Raw genomic sequence first — 25,112 nt, 5'->3', positions numbered from 1 at the left:
TGCGTGTGCAGTGGTCGATAGAACAAATCTGTAATTTAATTGATGTTGTTCTTGCCGTTGTTCGGCATTATTCGTGGGTGAAATGAATAAAAGGAGACCAAAGCTATAACAACATATGGTGCTTTGATAGGAAGATGGCTTCTGAGAGTCCTTCTGGATGTTAGTAACAATGATTACAGAAATGAAAAATGATTTTAAAAAAAAAAGAGAAACCACTTGAAAATCCTTTATCCAGAGAAACTATGAAATATGAGTCAGTTCCATGTGACTGACCAAAACTAACCAGAAAAAAAACTTAAACTGAAGAAAGTTTGGAAACTTTTTATGGTTTTAAAACCATAAGTTTTCCAAATATTGGTATACCTTGTGCAACACAGCAGTGTTGCAGTTATAAACACATTCAATATATTGTGCAGCTCTTATAAGAAGGCAGACACGATTCCACATTTTTCATTAAGCTGCCATATTATTAAAAACCTAAATATTTCATAATGTGAGCAGGGACTAGATGCTTTGATTTGTTAACAACAGAAACTCCAAGCACAGCATCAGTGACAGAGTCAAATAATAAATTTCTCTTTGGTTTAATGTTTTACCGGTGAAGTACAGCAAGAACTAAAAAGCATAGAAGAAATTAAATCTTTTCTCTAATAATGTAGCAGAGGTGAACTATTACAGAGTTTCTACAGGTTTCCCCAACTCAAATTTAAGACCTTTTTAAGACCATTATGAATTAAATTTAAGGCCTGCACTGTGACAGAAATGTACAAAAAAAAGAGCTAACCCACGATAAATTTGTACATAACCCATGATAAATAAGCTAGCAAGGGTACATTAGCAGCTAGCTACTGGTGGCCTCAACTGCCTGGAGTCGCAGAACGCAATGTCGTCGTTTCTGTACAACTCAAACTTTTGCCTGACAGAGAAGAAAAAGAAAAAGAAAAAAAATGCAAAAAACCAAAATCATAGGATATCCAGGATTAAATAGTCTTACTATGGCAACATTTAAGACCTGAGATTAAGGTATATAAGGCCATCTTAAGACTTTTTAAGGATGTGCAGGTGTCTTGTATTAGTGTTTGGTAATTACAGGCTTGAGCAGTACCTGTTGTAAATAATTAAACTTTAAACAGGAAATGTTCAACCATCCCTTCCATAGGATAAAGGTTGTAGAAACGGTGCAATATTGTGTAATACACACAAATTATTATGCAATTATTTCTGCAAGTTCTCAGAAGAGGTAAAAGTGTTTCACACACTTCAAATTATTCACCATATTTTTATCATTTTCCGTACCGACTTTGTATCCTCTTCTTCACTATTGTGCTTTATGTAACATTGCTGCTTCATCCCCTCCGCCTGCCTGACTCTCTCCCACTGCGGAGCTCCAGTGAGCCGGCTCCCTGTCAGGCAGCGCGGCCCAAGGGGGAGTAACCAGCTGAATTATTGAGAGCATAAAAATGCTGCCGCTAATGGATCCTGAATAAACACACTGGCTTTGCTGCTGCTGTGGCATCCTCCGCTGCCACAGGGCATCAGGCTGAATATACTGAGGTTGAGGAACCGGTGACTGGAAGCTACTTCTGCGGCTTTGTTCGTGGCTGAGCCACAGCTATGACACACATACGTGGTCTGATCCAGGCACTGCTGGGGCCCTGCAAGCAAATCTTTCAGCCCATTATTCTGATTATGGATGTAAATGCTGGGAGACAGCAAGATCCTTTCCACATGATGTTTTTAACAGCTTATCAGCACTTTAATGGAATATTCGGAGGACTGACAAGGAGGAAGGAAGGTCATGATTTATTGAGGATTAAAAAACAGATGTACCAATCAGCCCGAGGTCAGAATTCAACACTGATTGGCTCTAAATGGTCATTTGTGAGCCAAGAAGTTTTTTTTTCTTTTCTTTATTGAATAAATCAAAATTCAGAAATCTTTCTTCTTTAAACTCACCCTCCAGCTGCATGTACTTTAATGTACTTAAGCCAAAAAAGGAAGAAAAAAAAAAAACTATAGGCATATAATTTGATACACAAATCTAGATAAGTTTACAATTCTTTACTTTCTGTAAAAACTTGTACTTCTAGAAAAGAACCAGGGAAACCCTTTTGTTGTATTACAGTCCTTAGGATAAAAAACTGAATCAAAGTCAAGATCAGCATGAAGAAAACTGGAAATCAGGCCATGGTAAAGAAAATAAATGCTGATTAAAGTTGTAAAACTATTTCATATTTCAGGTGATCCTCTGATTTGATAAGAAAAACCATGCCTCCAAAGTGCATCTCAGTGTTCAACATTACAGTATATTCTCCTTTTTGTCAGCAGAGTACATAAAAAAGCCTGCAGCAGAACCAGCTGCAGCACCAGACAGAAAAGAAATACATAAACCAGCATGCATCATTAAGTTTTAGAAGAGACGGAGATTAGGAACAAAATCATAGATTTTAGCAATGAACTAAGACTAATGTCTAAAGAACGTGTCTGCTTAACGATTCTCAATCTCTTTTAACCATTTCTGGATCAAACTCAAAACAAAAAGAAATAAATAAAAAACATTGCAGAGGGTCTTCATCTCATTCTGCTAGAAAACATACGTACCAAAGGGAATGAAAGGAGAGAGAAGGGAAGGGATGGAAAAGCTGTCCCTGCAGCACAGTGGCATTTCTAAGATTATGACTCAACTGAAAATCTGTGTCGCTCTGTGTTTTCATCTGCTCGGGCACTGTCAGGTTTTCATGATGCATCATACGCTCAGTGGGGTGGGGGAGCGGCCAGAAAAGGTGCCTGTCACTCCAAAGAGTGGTCTGACTTATTTGAATGAACTGCAATATAGCACCCCTGTCTGGCAAAGCAGAGCAACTAAAGCCTCTGCAGGTGCATCTCAATAAATCAACAGGTCAGCAGAAAGGTGATTTAATTTAGTAATTCAGTTCAAAAAGTTACATTTATCTATTATTTATGTGGAGTAATATATTTCAAGTTTTTATTTCTGTTAATTTCAATGCTTAGCGATTGGAGCTAGTAGTACAGAAATGTTATTCGCTGGTCAACACAATTATGTTGTACACAGTTGAAAGAGGGAAAGCCACAAAATCTAAGAGTGATGTACCCAGGCATATCAATGAGAGGTTTAGTGGAAGAAAAAAGTGTGTATACACCCAATTTGTGGTTCAGCATTCTCAGATTTTTCAAAATGTAGGTGTTCATAGTTGCAAATTGCAAAAGGTTAAAAGGTTTTAGTAGATAGAGTAAATAACATAAGGTCTTATTTCAATTTTGTTTTTGATGGTCTGAATTTAATGGATGAAGAGTTTGTTTAAACTTGACAACCTTATTTTTCTGGTATGAGGGGAGAAGGAGGAAAGTTTTTTGCAGAGCTGTACACATTTCTATGTGTTTAACACTGTATACGGTTATTTGTATGTTTCCAATCTCAGCACAGAAGCTCCAGATATAGACACGGCCCCCGGCATGAGCCGTTACTACCGCCTCCTGCACTTTCTGCTGCGCAGCGCTTTGCAAACAGCGCTATCAGATGTTACAGCAGGCATCAACTGAGCGTGTCCCTGCCTCGTGTTTCTGGAGGCCCACTGGGAAGTTCTTGTGTGACCAGCATACCACCAAATTTCATAATGTCGTGTAACATTCCCAAAGAGACAATAAATCATTGCAGACAGAGAGGAGAAAAAAAATAAGCCAGTAGAAGCAAAACACATTTGGTATTAATTGTGTGGAAGAAGAATCAGAGAAAGGCTGATGAGCTTACCTTCTTCTTGTCTCTCATGGAGCTCTTTCCTCGCACCATAATTTTGCATCCCGTCTCTGCTTCCAACTGTTTGGCAGTGAGTCCCCGGGGACCGAGGATTCTTCCCACAAAGTTATACTGTGAATACAGACAAGAAAATAAAACCGGTGAATCTCCTGGAATCACACAGGGTATGAAAGAAAGGACTGATCTGTGAGGAAATGTGACTGACAGCAGCTTCTTACCTAAAGTACTGCTAAAAATCGTAAAATGGCTCACATGAAGAAGTTTTTTTTTTCTTTTTAGTTGAGTTAAAAATAGCTTAAATGGCAAAAAAAAATTTAACCTCTTGCATTACCGTCTAAAAAAATAACTATGGGTTAAGTTTGGTCAAATATTCTGAACTTTTTGTTTCCAGAAGTTTATATAGCTGTTAATTTTAAATTATGCAAGAGGAGCAAATACTACTTTTGTTTTCAAACAGTCAATGCCAGGCATTCATAATGGATTTATGGTGCTTGAATTCAAATGCATTATTGAAATCACCAAACCTTAGCAGAGAATCAAATACAGAATGAAATCTTAGGATCTGTGGCAGTGGAGAAGCCATTTACAAAGCTTTTTTTGGGAGGGGGTAGGAAGGTTTTCAAACAAGTAATCTTAAACTGCATCAATCTCAAATATTAAAACTCTGTAGATATTACAAACTTTCTGTGTTAGAAATTACTTCAATTCAAACTCGGAGCATAAAAGCTTTGAAATGATGAGTTATGTCTTTAAAAGAACAGGCTGTGATTCCAACTCCTGCTTTAGATTATGTTCTTAATACCATTTTAAAATACATATATCTCTGAATATAAAAGAAAAGCAAGAGTGTGGAAGTGTGAATCAGTGAAATTTGGTTCATTCGATCCAGTGACACCTTTCCATAAAGATTTGAGTTAGGATACACAAGTCAGAAAATATAACCACTAAAAATCACAGCTTTGGGAACAAGAAATACTCCCAGCGACTAAATTAGACCCTCACAAGCTGAGAAAGATGTTTGTCTATTCTCCAGCATTAGGAGGCATGACCCTTTTTAGCTTTGACATATATAATTTAAACATACTGCTCATTTTTAGATCCCACAATGGAAACAGACAAAAAAACCACCTGGGCAATTTGGAAGATCCTGAGATATTAAGCTGCACGGGAAAATCGTCAAAATGTGTCTTTAATACAATCAGAGAAATTACATTTGGTTACAGAAGGATTTGAGATTTTATAGTTTTCCAACACAGTTTGATCAAAAACAAGTGAGGAGAATCTAAAACTCCAGGCTGTTGTTGTTTTTGTCCTTGTCAGACAAACTTGCCTGCATCCCTGGCCAGTCTCCACCAGGAAGGACACACCCTGTGGCCAGAAAGACGCCGGCACCCTACGAATAATCAAAGCATGTGGCCACACATGCTTTAAGCCCGTTTCTTTGTCACAAGGCAACTGTCTGTTTGATTAACTCTAATCAGAGAACTAGTGCAGAGGGTACGTTCTGCGGAGCGTGCCAGCGGAGGGATGTGAGGACACACGTCCTCGGTGGTCAGCGCGTGGCTCTGCTTCTGGCTTGTAGGTAAATAAAAGCCCAGAACACAGCTGTCTGTCTGCATCACACAACCAAAGCGAACAAGGGTGAGCCCCTCGCTCTGAGCTTTACAGTGGTGCTCCAACACCACACATAGCTTCTAACCTGGAAGCTGCAGTGACAGAAACGTGGGTGTTAAACTCCTTTACTACTGGCAGGGTTTCTTGTTTGCTTGTTGTAGGAATGATTTTAAAAATAATTACAGTTTTGTTTTTATTTTGGGGGGGGGGGTTGGGGGGGGGGGGTTGAGAAACTATGACATTTCACACTATTCTAATGGCTGCAAAAATCTTCCATCATTTTAAATCCCATAAGATTTACAACCATGAATACATTAAACACATACAGTGAATTACAAATTAAGCTCCACACATCAAACAGACTGAAAAAGAAGCAGCAAATAATGCCTGAGGTTCAGTCTGGCTGTAAAAACCTGAAAGTACTGCAGAGCACATTCAATGTCCTGCTCTTTGCACAGCTCAGAGTCACTAATATCTCCGTACAAGTGATGGCAGAAAGTGTTCACAGGGACATAAATGTTGATGAGAATCGCTTCCGACAGACAGCAGCAGCCTGATGGAGGGAAGAAGAGAGACGTGGAGAAAGGCCAGGCCGGGTGAGCTGACCCTCTTCTGCCGAGGACGGCAGCTAAATCTACTAAATCGGAGTCTCCATTCCTTTTCCAAGTGTCAAGTTATCTATAACAGCCTGCCATACTAAGGGTAAAATATACATTTATTCTAAAGGCTTTGGATAGTGGAAATAATTATTTTACTAAAAAACTTAAATCTCGCACATTCACACAGCTGTGTACATACAAAGCCCCCTTCAAGACAAAGGCTCAGTCTGACATTAAAGGGCTTTTGTTTGGCCATAGTTATCACTGCTCCACAGGCGGGTTATGTTGTGACCATCTCCCCTGTGTGTGTGTGTGTGTGTGTGTGTGTGTGTGTGTGTGTGTGTGTGTGTGTGTGTGTGTGTGTGTGTGTGTGTGTGAGAAACACAAAGTACAGAGTGAACTCTTGTAGACGTCCTCGACACCTACAGCTGATGGTCGTAGAAGTTTCTGTGCACAGATTTCTACTTTTGGCATTTTTCTTCCACAGATGCGAGCGAACAAAAGAGAGACGACAGCAGCTCCATGAACAATGGTCACAACAATTGTGTCTTTGACTGCGTTTGTTTGTGGTAGTGGGGAGACAGGAAATGAGATCATGCTGAGGGCTCTGGCTGTGTACGCGGAAGGCTTATCGAAGAGCGGGGCGAGGCCGGCACCAGAATACCAATCGTGTATTAGCCAGTCGGGCTTATGGAAATAGGACGGAGTTCATTCAGTGCATCGCATCAAAGTAAGGTGGAACGGCGGTGCACCAGGTTCCATCATCCTGCTCAATCTCTCAATTTCTCTACATCTTCTCACTTACCCTGAACTTATCATACCAATCATTTTAACACTGCACTGCTCTGCAGTTCCCCAGGCTTCTGTTGAGTCTTGTTTCAAGTAAGTATTTTGGAATTTACAGTGGAATAACTTGCATAACACCCTCCAACATCTTCCTTTCTACATCCATTCATAGCTCCTGGTGACTACACAGGCTTCCCTTTCCTCTTTCGCTTACAAAACAGGATCTTGCCTTTCCTGATGTGCTTATCTCTCATCCTCCTGTGTTTAATGCTCTCTAAATGCACAAATCAATCTCTTTTTTTTTTATCACACACAACCCCTCTGGCCACCAGCTGGCTTCATCCCTTTAAATCACTGGTTCATCTTTAGGCTGGAATATTTACTTTCAGTTTGTTGACAAGGTCCCACAACCACAATCATATTTACTAGAAATGTAGAGAAGTCAACTGGAGACTGAGTTTGGTTGATTTTCAGCTTGATCGACGCAGATCGTTGATCAGCTGGTTGAAAACTACAAATGCACCACACCTAAGACTAAGAGCTAACAACTTTTGCTAACAACGCTCCTGTGAAAAAGATGCTAACTGCTGGGAAAAACACTCAAAGTTTGTCATTTTCAGCAGCAGTGAGGTGTTAAAAAATGAATTCACAGGAAGCACAGAGAGTGAAAATAGCCATTCGGAAGAAAACAGTGTTAGCTGTTCAGAGAGTTAGGAGTTCAGCAGACAACAGGAAGGGCATTCAAGGTAACTGTTAACCAGCTCAAAGGGAGGTCAGGGGTGTTACAAATCAAGCTGATCATGCAAAATACTAATAAGATGTTAAAGACAGTTGAAAGTGTTGCCTTTGCTGACTAGGTTTTGAAATGTCAGTGAAACCCTGAAGAACTGCAGAACCCCTCTCACACAGTGGGACATCACCATCAATGTAAACAACTGACAGATAATTGACAGGCTCCTGCACAGTTACCATAAATGAAGAAGTGATTTGAGAATAAATCACAACTAACAGTCAATTAACACCAAGTTATAAAAAGCTGTGATGTGACTAAATTGATTTTGGTGCTCTGGAGGTGAGTAGGTAATTTTTTAATTTTCAATGTTTGTGCAAATTAAAGTTAAAGTCTTTTGCTTTAAAGACGTTAACTTGATTTTTAAAGTCAATTAATTTGACTTTAATTAAAATTAAAGTCAAATTCAAACATGGAATTTGACTTTAGTTTCACTTTGCTCTCAGTATGGAAGCTTGAAATATAAATGTATGAAAAAAGCAAAATAAGGGTTGAATTAGAGAAATATGCATGGTATTAATCAGAGTTCATCAGAGACACAGCCTGAGGGAAGAAACTGTTTTAGCAAATAGTGCAAGTCTGTGGGCAAAAATCCAACCAATTTGTGTCCAGCATGTGTGGGGTCTACAGAAATCTTGGAAATCATTTTCAGGACTCTAGATCATGTATAACATTTAAAACAAAATATGTCATAACTGTGTTCCACAATATGGAGGAATTTCTTGTATTCGTAGTTTTTAATTGCCAATAGAGACACAGACAGTCTTGTATCTTTTGGCAGTTTTTGAGAAATCATAGTTTTATATTAGACTTTATTGTTAAAAGTTAAATGTTTAATTATCTTTATTGTCCATCCAATCAAAACTACTTGGAGATGTGAGGCAGCAGCCATTTTATTTAGGATGTCTCACAAGGAACTAGAGTGGTAAAGAAGTGAAAATTAAGGATTCAAGTGGTGACATGTTCACCCCAAAACCCTGCAGGAGTTAAATCCCTCTCTAATCAACATACCTGGCGTGCTGCTCCTAATCTATAGCTCTATTTGTGGATTCTGTTGAAGTTTATTTTAGGGTTACAATCCGGATGGAAATGCAAAAGACGGAGAATAAAAGGAGTGACGCTCATTTGAATTATCCATCCATCCATCCATCTTAGTGCATCAGTTTGAGTAATACGTTTTTATTCGTACCCCAGTGGTCACATTATTATCATCAAACCACAGGGAATAAATCCTCGCCAATCATTTCCCTTCTTTAATTATTCAGAGGTGTCACTGTTGTATTGGTCTCAGGAATCCTCTATCAGTGGGATCTGGCATGTGAACGCTGTATCCGATACTGCAGATAAAAGCCGACACCGTGTCCCCAGTGACACTTGTGATCCGTGTGTGGTCAACCTGTTTCCTTCGTCCTTCCTCCTCGTTTTTCCACATCTCTGCCTCTCAGCTTAATGATGCACAGACAGACGGGGTGAGGAAGCACAGAGGACTGTTCGCTTACAGTATCAAAGCACCGGTACGCAAGCTGCTGTTGGAGGTGTTCCCATTAATGCCCTGAAAGCTTATACTGTTGTCATTTATCAAGTTAACTGGCTTCAAACGAAAAAAAACTAAATTATCCTTGTTTAAGTTATTATTATAATTACTTATCGAATAGGTAAGTAGAAAGCCATCAGTTCATTAAATATTGTCCCCATCCATAATTGCTGGATAGCTGCAGTTAGTAAAATCCTCTAACCTACCACTCTGAAGTGAGTTGAGGTGAGTGTTTCGGCACGTTGCCAGCGCTGGTAATGACTTAAGGGGGTCAGGAAGATATCAGAAGCTGGCATGATAAGTGATGACACCCTTCTGGGAACAACTTTAATGACTTTTCTTGTCCAGGGAAAATGGACCAGGAAAGTCCGCACAGTTATACTGCAGAGAAACAGAGTCGAGATTTTCTCTCTGCAAACTATTAAAAGTCTTTAATTCTCAAAGCGTGAAACACTACAGCACGGCACAATGATTCAAAGTGCTCCATCACTACCTTTTCACACACACTTTAGGTTTCACCTGTTCTGATGACAAATTGTTAAAGATGCACTCTGAGATTAGCTGCAGACCAGAAGCAAACAATTTTCAGCTTGATCTGCCCTCAGAAACTTAAAATCTGATCAGTTTCCTGTCAGTGAATGCACCACACCAACAGGCCACACTCACAACACTCTTCAGTGTGGATATTGAGTGAAGATGAATAAAAGTTAGCCAGGTGGATAAAATGAAGAGTTAAGAAGTTATTTTAAAGAAATGCCAAAGGAGATAAAAGGGAAGTTTAATGGATGCAGAAAGATTTCAAACCATCTCTTCCATCCATCGTTTTAATCACCAGAAATCATTCCTGCCCACAACATCACCATCTACAACAACTATTTTAAGATACTCAGATGACACAAGTTACGGCGACATTTAATTTCCCTTCAGGTTAAATGAAAGTGTTTTTGAATTGAATCAATAAATATGTAAGGTTCATGTTCAAAAGCTGTTGAATCAAATCTTTGTTCAAGCTGTACGGCTAACAAAAGTTTAGCCAATTTTTTGTTGTCTAAAACAACAAAGCAGACAGCTACTGGGTCTGTTGTTTAATGAACAAAACTGATTTAAAATCCAACATTGATTATTGTCCCTGAGTAATACAAGCCAATTATAAAAATATGCAGATGTCCTCAAGGCTATTTAGTTCAGAGACGACAGTTGGGCCACAGGAGGGAAGACTGGGGCTTAAAGGTGTCTCATTAGAAAGGTAAACAAGCTCAAGTGACATAACTCGCTGAACGTGGGAAAACATCAGAAGCTGATGTTTTTACACTCCTCACTGTGAGAACCAGCTACTTCTGCGCTCACAAGCTTGAAGGCATTCTAGAGTTCAGACGGTGATGTTGACCAGTTAACTCAGAGTCCAGTTTCACACAGTCAGCACAGCAGAGGTGATTTCCACAATCGTGTGTGTTTGCAGCCAGCAGCTGACCAGTCCTCCTGCTCACCACTGCGTTCTGCTTCAACAAACATAAATACCAAGCAGGGGACTAGAGCAGAAACAGACATGCGATCAAAAGACCTGCGACACATGCGATCAGACGCCTGAAGGTCAGTGGAAATGACACGCAGAGCTGCCAGTCAGCTGCCTTGCGATGTGCATGTGCTTGCTCGGAGAGCAGCCCAGCCATAGATACGGTTTAATTGAAGGTTGAAGTTATCAGATAGCATGCGACTCGGCTGTCAGTCAAGATGCAGTCACCGTGGTGGCGCTTGACAGTGTTCTGCACCGCTGACGACATCAGGAAATGGCTGACTTTCAAGAATGGTGAGGGGGCGGTTAGACAGACAGAATGATGGCGATAAGTCATACTCACAAACACATTAGCAGACTGATGTGGAGGGAGGTGGAGTGGGGAGCACAAAATCAGAGGAGGGACACACTTAAGGGAATTAGAGCAGAGGTGGGCTGGCAAGGAGAGTTATTCTGGTAGAGTCAACATAGGAACCAGGCACCAGGACAATCTAATTATCTAGAGAAACCTGGACCTGGCACATGCAGCCGGGTAGCAGGAGGCCTGGTGAGTGGGTGGGACCTTAGCCTGAAGAGATGGCAAATCGTTGGAAGAGTTTTGTTTTTAAATCTGAGGAAAAAGTGAGCAGAAGTGCTCCAAAAAAATGAGAAAAAAACCCCCATCAACGCTGCCAAATCTTCTACAGCAGATGACGTGATGCCAAATCAGAGAACATCATTATCTGCTTTCATTGGAGAACCTGGAAGTCAGGAAGATGCGAACCTTTGGATATTTTTAAGAATTGTGCAATTTGGGAAATGAGCTTGAAAGTTTTGAGTCCTCAGCAGGGTCTCTTCTCCTTTAGCAGCAGACACAAAGTGACAGATTTCCCTTTCTTTGTTATTCATTTATTTTCTCTCTCCCTTTTTGCATCATCCACTCCCTTACCTTGCATCTAATTAGATACGCTCTTTATCCTTCCTAAAAATACAAACGGGATATGAAGACATCGTGACTCACTTTGTTCAGACTTCTTAAATCTCAGAACATGACAAGCTCAGCTCGAGGAAGTCCGCTAAACATTTTTCCACTGGTCGTCTGCAATACCCAGTTTTTTACTCCAGCTACAGTTTTTATAAGTTCCAGCAGTTGCATTTAAAGCTGCAGCTTATTAGGCAAACATGTAAATATAATCATTTTGCAGAATATTAAGACAGATCAGTATTTTTATGGATATCACAAGCAGTTAAGAGTTCATCCAACTAGCAACATATATATCTGGGGTGCAAACCATGAATGTTACACAATATTAGGAAGTGATGTGCTGGTTGGAGGTGGAGGAAAGAATACATTTTTCAACATCGAGATGCAGATATGGAGAAGTCAGACTAAATTAAACCTTATGTTAAAGTTAAACTATGACCTCATTTGAAGGAAAGCAGAAGGTGTGAGAACGGTGAATGAGAGTCACATGGCTTAAATATAAATGAGCTGTAAGAATGTAGCATAGATGAGGAGGTTATCTTAGACTTGTTATGTAGAAGTTCAGATTTAGTGACCAGTGTGCAGAGACCACTGGTGGTACAGATGTTTCTGATGCTTATTCGGTGATTTTTTGTCTAAAATATTTAATCTCATATGTTTGTATGTTTGTGTACGGCAGCGGTCTGTGACCTTTACAAGCTAAAGAGCCATGTTTGTCCTCAGTCCAGTTAAATAAGCCTCGTTTAGAGTTAGACCTCGTTTAGATCTTTTCAAAAAGACAAAATAAAAATCTACTACAGGAAATTTGTCTTAAAAAAACCAAACACAGTTTGTGTGTCTATCTTTAGATTTTAAAATAAAGAAAAACACAAAACCTTTATAAAAAACAGATGAATTTACTTTTATGGGATGTTAATATTTTTGGAAAATATTAACATGCTGTAGTTGGAAAAATACTGCTTGCAGATTTTGTTTCTCCATGCCATTCTTTAGTAATTTTCTCTATTCGTTCCTTATAGGAACATGCTGTAGATAAAAAAACATGCTGTAGATATTAGACCTAGAAAATATTACTGGTTATTTTGTGTCATTCTTTTATGAAAATTCAATGCAATTATGACAAAAAAACCCACTAAAACAAATATTTGTTACAGTATGTACATTTAAGAGTAATTGTTACTTCTTTATCAAGCAAGGTGGGTGGGTGATCTGGGGATGCGGTGACATCAATAACCAATTTATTACAACATTGAAGCATATTAAATCATAATTGAATCCTGATTCCCAGACGTGGTGATGGTGATGTAGTTAAATATTATGATAGAAATGCAGTTTTTGTCCACTCCTCTGTTTCTCATCCATCATCAACACTTCATACTCTCTTTCTGACCTTTAGTATCTGAAGCGCCGTCGTCTGTGTCAAGTGAGGGAAACTAACCGAGAGAACAAGCTAAACCTTCCTGACACTTAGAAAAGATGAGACAAATAAAGCATCCAAGCAGCTCTTTGGGATAATCACACCGATGCTGTGGTGACTTTAAATCTGCTAATTATCTAGGAGCTCTGACTGCATTACAGTTTTCTTAATTGTTGGGGGGGTTTCTCTCACCATGCAAAACTAGTTTCACAGAAAGTAGGATTTACTTCATTCAGCTCGGCGGCTGGCAGCTCCTGTCTGGCATTTACAGTTTTCCGTCTCTACTTAGAAATCTCACAAGGTTGGAGGTTATATGTAGACGCAGGAGAGCTAAAACAGGAATGAGAAATGTGCGTGTTCCTTTGCTGTGTCATTTTTAGGCTGTGAATCTCCAGAAGTCATCATGACCAAAATGGGGAAACCTAATTAATTTAGTGGCTTACTTGACAGCTTGTTGTAAACACAACTCAGAGTCACCGCCACAATTCTGCACGAAGCTCAGCAGAATTGGATGCTGCACTTCACACTCTGTAGTGGGAATGATTTAGTTAACGTTGCAGGTGGCAATTATCGTGAGCTTTAACAACAACAAACAAATGTAGTGAAAACCTTAACACAGGGTGTCAGCAAGTTCAATTTGAGACTTTTTAAGACTATTTGAATGGCGCCTTGAATGAGAGTTAAGATAGAACAAAAATATAAATATAGGAGATGGTCGAGGTATCTGTTATATTACAATCAAGAATAACAAAAACTGAAGTGTCGAGGTCTTTTTGTGGATCTTGACTTTGTGCTTCTGACTGCATATAGGTCTACAACCTTAACCAACAGTGCCAGGATTAAAACGGTTTTTTGTTTGTTTGTTTTTCTGTTATTTTGTGCACAGAGTGCACCTATGAATAAATAAATGTGTATCTATTCGTGATAGATGCAAAAGAAGCTAGCTAAATAGCAAGGGTATATCAGTAACTAGCTAGCCTCAATTGCCTTAAGTCACAGAAAGCAATGAAGATGTCTGCGCAACTCAAATTTTGTTTGACAGAAAAGTCAAGCGAGGAAAAAAAACATACGAGATTGAGTAGCAAAACTTAAGACCCTCAACTTACTCTGTTTTTAAGAATTTAAGACTAAAGATCCGCTGACACCAAGTGTGCAGCAGCCTTAGTTACAGGTTCAAACACCAAGTGGAAACATGTACACAAGTTCACTGTGGAAATTTAGCAGGAAGAAACAATGAAAGATCTGACGTGGAGGACTGACTAAGCCCAAGTTCAGACACTGGAACCCGGTTCTAGTGTCAGCTGCAGCTGAGCTCAGCGTCTTATCAAGTCAGGAGGAAAAAACTCATTCCATGTCCTGCTGGGTTCTGACCTGCTCTATCTGCACCATCTCTTCTCATCAACGACGATATCTAAATACATCATACTCTAAAAAAAAACATCATGGGGTTTAAAGAGAAACATGGCTCCACAGAAAAAATATTATTTGTTTTCATCTTCATCTCGAAATAAAGAATAAAGCCGCATGAAAAAGATATTATGTAGTTGTGACACTTGAGCAAAACTGCGATGATGGTATTACTCCATCAGCTTCAGTATCTCAGGTTTTATGACAGACAAGCAAACAGCATCAAACTACAGGCTGTACCAGCTATTAGAACCAAATAATATCAATTTCTTTGACTCCCAGTGTTACACTGGAAAAGGCTAAATAGTCCACAGCACCAGCAGCTTTACTTTAGGGTTGAAACGATTCCTCGAATTATTCGAGTACCTCGATTATTAAAATTCCTCGAGGAAAATGTATCTGCCTCGAAGCTTTGTTAATTTATGTTTTATTATTTAGAGCACCGTGTTCCAGTCAGGACATTATTTGCGTTGTGTGGCGCTCTCACTTGAGTTGTTGACGAAATTAAAGTGTTACCATCATAACATCCAATTTTCAAGTTTTTCCTGTGGGGATTTTATTGATTGATGATAATGCCCAGGTTTTTCGGGGGACCAATAAGCATCCTTAAAATGATGGGAGCGATGCCTGGAATCCAGCACCCTTTCTCCTCCCGGAGCTGCTGGTTCAAAGCGAACGGCGGGGACAAGCAAGGCGGGAGTTTTTGTACAGGTAAGTGGATAGACTGAATATGGCGGGCGGCTGAGTAGTTGATGCTTACAGTATAAGTGTAGCTTTACGGACGAACCGCACAATAAATTTCATATCATCCCGGTCTGAACAAACGGGTGGAGGAGTGCACCCACGGTTCATGACTGGTAGATGAGTTTCCGAGTGTGACAAACGAAGGTGCCGTAAATATTCCGTATTGCTTCCCCCGCCTGGTCTTTTGTTTGTCCCCTGGTCTACTGGTCGTGTCTCTCCCTCCCCCCCAGACATTAGGTTTGTTCGTTTGTCTGTCCCCTGGTCTATTTCCTCCTCTAAACCCCCATTTTACGTTCATTCGTTCGCCTGTCCCCCACCAGTACCACCCCAAGCCCCCCACTCCAGGCGACATTTCCCGTATTCTCAAACCTAAAGCTTAATAAAGCACAATAAAGGTCATTTCACTTCTATCTAATTTAAATTGGTGTTTACCTACATTTTCGCCCAAGTACACACATCAAAGTAACTATAAATATAAATGTATTATTCTGATATGAAACAAATTTGATCATTTGTTTCAAAGTTTTAACACTGAGAAGAACAAAAAGAGGCTCAGAGTTGCTGAACTTACGTCTGGGTACTCTTTGACAGGCACAAACAGTTTCTCCTGCAGGTGAACGATGGGTCCGATGGGTTCGGGCAGCTCCAGCGGGTGTCTGTCCACAAGGCCGTTCACTGTGTCGCTGTACATATCTTTACGCACTCTGTTGATCTCTGAAACACAATTAAAAAGGAACAAAGATTACTAACAGGGCAATTACATGGTTTTGGTTTTATTTACATAAAGTAAAAATGCTGCCATATTCACTTGACTGGTGTGCAAAAACCTAAAGTGATATGTGAACTCCTGATAAACAGAAATCTAAGGTAAATACACTGAAGCACAGAATAGGATTACATTTGTTAAAGATGTTACAGATAAGGACGACACCATTAGTAAAACATGCACACTTTCACTAGTAGTGAATGTTACCATGACAATATTGGCAGCGATTCACTGACATTTCGCCTAATCTTCCCTTTTCCTTCCATCAGAGATGCACCAATCAGATTTGTTATGCCGAATTACAATTTCCTGCTTTCTAAGAGGTCAGACCTGCTGAATTTTTTACATTTATTTAAAAGGACTGAAACGTCTTTGACCGAGATAATTGTTTTGAATCTAACACAGAAAGAGGGAATTACAAGATTACCTCAGAGTGCATCAAAAGTACAAATTTGTGGTTCTGAAGCATTTAAATAACTGGGACTAATCTATGTTCCTGCTTGAAGGAAGTCAAGAAGTGACAGCCCAATCAGCTAGTTAAACTGATTCTTTATAAAAAAAAAAAAAAGAGAATGTCAACATGGCAATAAACATAATAGTGGGCCTGTCACAATGTAACAACAACTTTTGCTGGACGATAAATTGTCCCAGAAGTTACTGTGATAAACGATATAATTTTCAACTACGATAATGGTAACGGTGGTATAATAATCTAATAACATAATCACAAATATCAATAAACTTTACATTCTAATGAACATTTAACACAGCTGGACAATATTTTAAATATACAAAATAAATGAAATTTAAACTATAAATAAAATGAATTATCAAGTCTCTGTAAACAAAATGTCATTCAAAAAGGGGGCTAGTTGTGACTAAAGCACCAGACTGAAGACTTCTGCCATTCAGTGTTTGGTAGAAAGAGAAAAAGAAAAGAGAAAAACAATAAATAGAAAGTATTGAGCTTATTGTATTGCACCCAAGCACTTCCTTTGCGATTGCAATGCAATTTAATATACTGTGCATCTGTACCACAGCAACTGTAAGGGTTAAGACCACTGCTGTTCTCCTCAGAAATCTGAGTGAGATGGAAAATAATAAGACCAGACAGCCCTGTCTAACTAATACACCTCTTCTTACTGAAGCACTCTGTTACACACATGCATGAAAAACCATTTCCAGTTGTTTGGAAGACCAACAACCTCCCACAACAGAAGAAAAGAATCAAGACAAAGAAATGTTGTTTTTTTGAATGTCCACATGTGTGGAAATGTCACTGAAGACTGACAACTGCAGTTATGACATACATAAAAAGACAAAAGACTCGGGTTACACAGCAACTTGCCAAGACGCTATTATTGCACGATCACACCGTCACCGAGCCAAAAGAGAGAGAAAAATCGGATCAATAGGCAGAGATCGGAGGAGACAGGTTTGAGAGAGAAAAGGCTCAGTGTCTCAGAAGGATTTAAGGAGGATGTTAGGTGTTGTACGCAGCAGGTGTCATCCTGAAACTTTTCCCCTGTAGGAGCTTCTAAATTAACCCAAAGCTAACTATAGTCGCACTAAGCCGAGCCTCCCTGACCGCCAAAGAAATGATGGAAAACCTGAAGCCAGGCCAGACTTGCATTAGATTTTACTGTCATTCTGAAACATATTTGGTGTTTAAAGTTACACTGGGGTCATTTCAGGTCAAGGAGCCACACTTTTCCAGCACACAATTTCCAATGAATGGATTCAAGCAATAGACAGGAAAATAAATCTGATGAAATTTCTGTTGGAAAGAAAAACTATCCTGAAACTGTAAAAAAAACAAACCACCTGCTAAAGTCATCTCCAGTCTACTTGTATAGCTTCAGAGTGACACTTTTACGAGTCACATGACCTTAGCTCTGCAGGATTCAAAGATAGCCTCAGTCTTTCCATATGATGACTTCCTTCTCCTGGTATCTAACCCAGAAATAAGATTATATCACTTCTACGCAGGAGGCAAGCCACATTATGCCCTACTTTTATCTCTGTAATGGCTATTCAGCTTACAGTTTTGAGAATTACATGTTTTGTCTCTTTAAGTGAACATTTACAGACCCTGCTACACACATGTTGTATTGTTGCAAACAGTTAAGAGACAAGATGAGCTAATATTGTGCAGCTTAGATCATTACCTCATTTTAAAAGTTAAATTATTTAGAAGAAAAACACTACGGATCCAAAGTATCTAAGGAATATTTGTTCTCTGATAAAAGGTGAGAAAAAAGCCTTATTCATATTTGACAATGCAACCCAACAAACACCAGTAGCAATCCCACCTCTTCCAAATTGTTATTTCCTCTTGCTGAAATGCCACATTAACATAAGGGGGCCGAACCGGGCCATCAACGGAGACGTGCGGCATTTGACAACCTCTAATTTTAGTGCTGCAACTCTTTTCTGAAGCACTGCATTCACCTAAAAATTACCCCCTGCTTTACAAGGCCGACAAAAATAATTTATCTATCTGTCCACCCCGGCAGAAAGCCTCATAAGTGTGGAGACATGGGTTTTAAGTGTGGATCACCAACTTGAGTGAGCGGGGCGGTGTTAAAGGAGGAAGGAATAAACAAAAGAAGGAGAAAATAAACTGGGCTGTCAGAAAAGGACTTTCAGTGAACTCTGCTACGAGCAGATTTTGAGGGCAGAGTCGTCTCCGGTGTTTGCTAACAGATTGAGTTAAGCAGAGCTCCGTTTTCCGCAGAACCATGAAGACATGTGCCACTCTGGACCGGCAAGTTTCAGCAAGTTAAAACACATCCACATCTTGTTCTGCATACTTCATCACCATTAACACACATTGGACACATTGTGCTGCAGTTTGCCAAAGCAGAACGGATTAATGGACTTCAACTGCCACTTGAAGTCCATTGTGCAGGAATTGGTGATCAGTACCATAAACCTTTGGTGTTGCTTCTTATAATTTACAGGTTCTCGCAACAGAAAACTACATTTAAAAAATGATGACCAATGGTTAAAGGATTAGACACCCACCAAAATAACCATCCCATGTAGTCTTAATAAATACGTACTAGGAAGGAAGTTAAAGGAACTTTGTAGTGTCTTCAGATGTTAGTGTTTTAAAGTGACTTAACATGGGTTTTTGAAACCAAACGGAACAATTTGTGTTATTTCTGTTTTTATTTCCATCTTCCTGGATGAAATGTGTGAATTTCATGCTAACATTTTCCACTAGGCGAAGATATTTTTGATCACAAATCAATTTGCATAAATATTAGACTTGGAGCTTCTATTATCTTCCGCTGTATTGGTATCCACTCCATGTATTAATGCATATTTAGTGTTTCAACTATTAAACCAAGCAGTCCAATAATTTGAGAAGGAGTCTCAAGTATTAACTTATTTTACCTATTTGTGGTGTGGCTGTGGTCCCCAAATCAACTTTCAACTTGGTGATTCTTTTTGTCTAAAACAAAGAGACTTTTATAGCTAAAACTGGCATTGGAGATGTTTAAAGCAGTGTTTAAGCATTATCTGGCATCAACTTTTTGTTCCAGTATATAAAAGATATTTTCTTGACAATTTTGTATCAAAGGGAAACAGGTGGAGCACAAAATGAAAGGATCCCGAGAGCTAAATATGAAATAAAATTAAACTAAAGACAAAACATCAACCTTCATCATTATTATAGGGTGTGTGGAAGGTCGATCAGATCAAAAAAGTAAAACTTAAAGCCAGAGTGGAGTGATTCAGGCTTAGATGTGCCTCCAGACTCTAACAGCTCATTTCTGCCTTGATAAAAGTTAAAACATGTCTCACTTTATCCATCTCTTTTTGTTTCGCTCAGTTTCTGCGGTTGTCAAACTCTGAAGAGAAAAGGAAAATGTTACAGACAGTGCCTGCATATCTATCTGCCCTTTGTCAGGAAAAGAAATTATTTCTCCTCATCTTCTGTTATCTTGTTCCCAGGGAGAAAGAGGGGAGGATGACAGGTGGAGGGGTCCGAGGTCTGACAGCAAGATACTTCAAGGGAGAAACTTTACTCACAACCTCAAAAAACCAAGTGCTATATTAAAAAACAATGGACAAGTCCAGGAGGAGCTGCTGTAATCAGGTTAAAGACAGGTGAACATCACACAATGAGAGCTGCTCCATAGGAGAATGGGAACAGGTCCGTTAAGAGGCCAAAAATAGACGTGCTCTGTAACTGCTTTGTCCTCGGCGCGTGGGCTCAGAGCCAACCATCCCCTGACCAAGCAGCGCACCTCTGTCCGCACGCAAAGCAGAGAAAAGGAGAGCAGAGCACCAGAGCAAAGGAGCGTAATGGCCAAATAATCAATGCTGTCCACTTTACAAGAGAAAAGCTGCTTTGGTTGCCTTGTGATGCCTGGTATTAGGCTGATAAAATCTGGCACCTGAAACAGATCCGATTCCAACACCAATTAATCTGTAAACCAAAATGATCAAATGTTCAGAGTCCTGCAGATAGTTTGAAAGTCTTCTTTCATGGGGTGATTTAAGATCAAAAACTGTTCAGATGCCTGCACATGTCACTTTGCTCCAGCCATCGTTTCCACCGGGGAGGAGAACTTCTACAAAGCTGAGGTAACGTAATGAGATTCCCTCCAAAAAACGGAAGCTACTGCAATCATAAAGGCACCTAAATGTGGCGGTGGTGAGTAAAACAAGACTCTCTGGAGAAACACGCTTTTTCACTTTAAAGCTGAGCACTTTAGCCATCACAAAGCCTGGTTACCCTTTGCAAACTGAAAGGATTTGGGTGTTTAATGCATTCCTGGCCTTTATTCACGGCACAGACAACTTTATCCAAGATGACACTCCGCCTCAGCCGTTTAGGGTTCTGATAGGACAAGCATATAGGAGAGGGGGTGAGCTTTTAAAGAGGAAGTCTACTGTGCATTTGGGAGGAGACTGAAACTTAAAAGTGTCTGCATTTCTAGGTTTTATCAACAACTCACAGCCCATCTTTCCTCGCTCTCTGTCTCTGTCTGCAGCTGCACAATCCTTCGATATTCATACTTAAAACTATTCATGTTCCTTCAATGACTTTGCTGTGCTCACAACATAGTTAAGCACAGTTTGTCCTTCATTCTTAAAATTAAAAATAAGTATAAGTTATGAGATATGCTGCAGCAACCAATAGATGTGAACCAGTTTTATAATTCTGATAAGTCCAATTCCAGTCCTGAACATTCTGGATCAGGGAACGTTGGCAATCTTTTGGAAACTACATGGGTCATGGTCTCCAAACTTCAGAATGCCACTTCTAATCATTTCTGTGTATTTTGAAATACAAAATGTTGTGACACAACAGAGCTGTGTAACAAACTTCCCTCTCACACACACTACAACAGCAATCAATCAAATACATGACAGAAAATCAGTCTTTTTGTCAAAAAGTTATTTTGTGGATCTTGTTGAAAGAAAACAATGTTATATTTTGCAATCTATTTTCAAAAGTGCCAAAAAATGGTAGATATTGAGTGAGCTATATTGTGTCATGAAGATATGTTATTGTTTTCAGTAGAGGTTTATTAGTACAGATACAGTATGTCTGTAGAGTAACTGGCAGTATATGGCTCTATGGAGAAAAAGACAGCTATGTAACTTTGGTCTGCTTTTTGAAAACCTCTGTTTTAGGAGAAACCTTTACTAAGGCGGTTTATCATTTTATCCAGATACAGTGGACCCCAGCCTTTTTGCAGTTCACTATTCACTGATTTTTCTGTGAAATTTGACTCCAAGGAAAAGTCGTTCATTAGCGGCTTGTTTCAGAGGGCATTTCTAAAATATGTGAAAGAACATCTAGCTTGGGAACCAGAAATACCTAGACGCAATGCTGCTTGAGATGCTATTGGCTGGCTTTTCCAAAGCAGCCAATCCAGGAGCAGCATTTATTTTCCTTTGAGGAAAAAAGGAAGACTGAGGATGTTTAGCTTCTATAGTACAGAAGTGCCAAGACAATTTCCACTGTATTAATGGATATTAATATATATTTGGTGTTTGGACTACTGAAACATGTTTTTAAAAGGTGTCTCAACTATTTGTGGATTTTAGCAACCAGTGGTCAGCTGTGGTTCCTAACCCTCATGGATACTGAAGGTCCACTCTATATTGTTGTCATATTTAGTTGTTGAAGCAAAGAAAATGGCAATTATCCATCTCAGCAGGACATGGCTTTACAAATCTATATTAACCATCTGGATTTTCCTTCCCACTGTTAACCACAGACTAAACTAATGGTCCTGTCAATCTGTGACTTTGTACATAATACTTAACTAAACCACAATAAATAACATCTGTAATGCACTGTTTCACAACCAATCCAGCCTAATGAAGGCTGTGAAATAGCCTTAGTCAAGCTGTGAAGATTGTTAAATCAAACATCAAAACTCATTTTGAAATGCATAATCCAAATAGGCGCTGCTTTCAATAATTCATCACAGCCTACCAGTTTCTAACTGGCGAATCCGTCTTGTCTATCCTCCGTATGCATGAGAAAGTAACCTGGAGCACAGTTCTAACTCTGTTATAAAACAGTGACTGGAAAATAGAAAGAATGTAATATAGCAAGGCTGAACTTTGGGCACAGAAAAGGGACTGGGGATTTCATCACAAATTCTTTTGGGACTCTGAAACTGCTGCTTCAGGCATTTTGCTTTCGCAAAGCAACAGAAGAAATTTTGCACAACGGGAACGAAACTCCTCAAAACCTGTGAGTCAAGTCATACAAAACTGTAACATATGTAGGCACATCCTGAGAACTAAAAGCAGATAGCAACCAAGCTGGAATATGAGAAGCTGGAGTTGGAGTTTGGACTCAAACAAATAAATATTGATTTTATTTTTCCTGTTCCTAGAGCTACAGTACACTGTGGGGTTCACAGTGCACTGCTGCCACTGGGCTCTTAAAGTGTATGGGTCCAGATTGGATCACATTGTGCTTGAATTGTGTTTCACTTTTAGTTAATCTGTATAACCAACAGAAATATGATTCAACCTTAAATACAAACACAAACTGAAATTTAGCCACTCTAAATTAGGGATGCACCACTTTTTTATAACGATAAAATACCTAAGGTTTAGTATCGACCGATCCCAGTCCAATGCAGAAATTACTGAATGAACTTAAAATGTTTCTATTTTTAAAAACAGACCATAAATGTACTAAATAAAAAAAACTTATTTGATAACTGCACCAGTACAGAACACTTACAAAGCATGGAATTAGACTGAATAAATCTGCTCTTATCAATGATGTAGAAGATCTAGAATTTTTTTAACCAACAACTAGATGATATAAAAGCACTTTTAACAGTATTCTTAGCTAGAGAGGAACATGTATCGAACAACATTTGTGGTAATTTGGACACTAGTTTGGCTGCATTCATAACAAAACTAATTAGTATAACTCATTCATAAGAGGTCAAACTTTTAACGACAGCCTTTTGTTATTGTTAAAAGCCTTAGCTTTAAAGCCAGACATTATTCCAATATATTCACAGACTGTCTAGGAAAGCCACTGAAAACAAGCCTTCAGTGGCTTTAGGAGGAAAGAGACACACTTTTATCCCAAAGAGTAGATTTTGTCTCAATATTTTTTATTAAAGCAGGTAACGTGACAGTGTTCAGGATCAGGTTAGGCCACAAAGTATGGAACTGACCTAAGAAGGCTGCTGGACTCCTCTGTCTGAGTCAGGTAAAAAATAAACACACACCAGCACATGGGTAAATAGAAAATCAGCATAGGAGTTATTCATCCACACAAATTGAGGACAGGCTTTGTCTTCTAGAAAACTGCTTACACACTGTAACAGAAACACAACCTTTCTGAAGCAAACCGTGTGGCTAAAAATGCTGGCTTTAAGTGTGCACATGAACATATATACATAACTCAGCCAACTCCATCCTTGAAAGCAGCTCGTTCTGCTCTGTGATCCTCAATAATGAGCTGCAGCTGCTGAAAATAACAACACAGCCTAGAAAACAACTACAGCCAACACCGTCCTGGACAGTGTCCCCGCAAAAACTTCAAGTATACACACAAGACTTAAAAAACAAACACCTAACTCCTAACTAAACATTAAAACACCCACACACATGAGCTAATGAGCCTGTGTGCGTTTGTAGGCAAGGCTCCCCCGAGAGCATATACCCACAAAAATAACGGAGGGAGGAGGAAGACTGCCTGGGAGAAAAAGCTGTTAAACAAATACAGGAGGAAGTTCCACTAGCTTGCATTACTAGCCACCGGTTCATGTTCAAGTTACAGATTGAGAGATTTAAAACAAAACGCCATAGCTACTCAGAGACAAAAGAGCTCTAATAATCCAGATTATTATAACCAAACAAATACCTAAACTGCATTCACGGTTCCCCATAAACAATACTGAAGTTTGAAGACATAGGAGAAAGACTAGTATGTTTTACAACCAGTTTACATTACATATCCATTCTCTAATTTCAATACTTAAATTCCTAATTTTCTTTCAAAATCTTTTTTATCTCTGGAAATATTAACTTTAAGCTGCTTTAAACTTTAGATTCATATTCATCTTAAACTACCACAAAACCAAGGTAGTGATTGAATAGCAGTAACGCCTCTTGATGCATAATCTATGCATACCAAGCAGTTAACTGGAAGTACTTTGCTGCCATCTAGTGTTCAGAGTTATGTCCAGCTGTGCTTAAATCCGGTAATTTGCATATTTAATAATTAACCCTAACTTGTTGGGTTTGTGTAATATTAAAAATAATCTACATTTAAAAACATTAATAATTTAGTATTTTATATAATGAAACAAATTCAGACAATGAGGGGTTAAATAAAAAAAGAAAAGAAAAAACAGTGTTCTATTTCAAAATTCACAAACCTTGGTACTGACTGGAGAATCCTACCAGAAATGGAGCACTGTTCTGGATAGTTTGCATTTTAAATCTGTTTATATTAAGAAAAACCCGAGTAAACTTAGCAAATTAAGAGATTTTTTTTTTTTAGTATTTTAGTCAGACCACCTTTAATCACAACAGATCTAGCTCAGTCTTTTTTTTTTTCTTGGGGGCAAAAAACAAACAAAAAAACATAACTCTTTCTATCTCTATCAAAAACCTGGCATTACTTAACTTGTCAAAACCAGAGTCAATGTGTTAAGATCTTAAAGAAACCAGAAATTGGTACTGCAAATCTG

The 25,112-nt window shown here is 39.0% G+C and overlaps 1 protein-coding gene across 6 annotated transcripts in view; it reads right to left on the bottom strand.

The window, feature by feature from the left end:
* qkia (QKI, KH domain containing, RNA binding a) overlaps positions 1-25,112 on the bottom strand; it is an 89,061-nt gene that overhangs the window by 41,926 nt on the left and 22,023 nt on the right. For all 6 annotated transcript variants that reach the window (XM_028001371.1, XM_028001372.1, XM_028001374.1 and 3 more), the window contains exons 2-3: positions 15,715-15,857; positions 3,770-3,886 (exon numbers count right to left, since the gene is read on the bottom strand). In XM_028001371.1, coding sequence (XP_027857172.1) covers positions 3,770-3,886; positions 15,715-15,857 — 260 coding nt within the window. The remainder of the gene's footprint in view (positions 1-3,769; positions 3,887-15,714; positions 15,858-25,112) is intronic.

The sequence above is a fragment of the Xiphophorus couchianus genome, chromosome 19 (assembly GCF_001444195.1).
Source record: "Xiphophorus couchianus chromosome 19, X_couchianus-1.0, whole genome shotgun sequence".
Lineage (NCBI taxonomy): Eukaryota > Metazoa > Chordata > Actinopteri > Cyprinodontiformes > Poeciliidae > Xiphophorus > Xiphophorus couchianus.
This window is presented reverse-complemented; position numbering and strand designations above follow the sequence as displayed.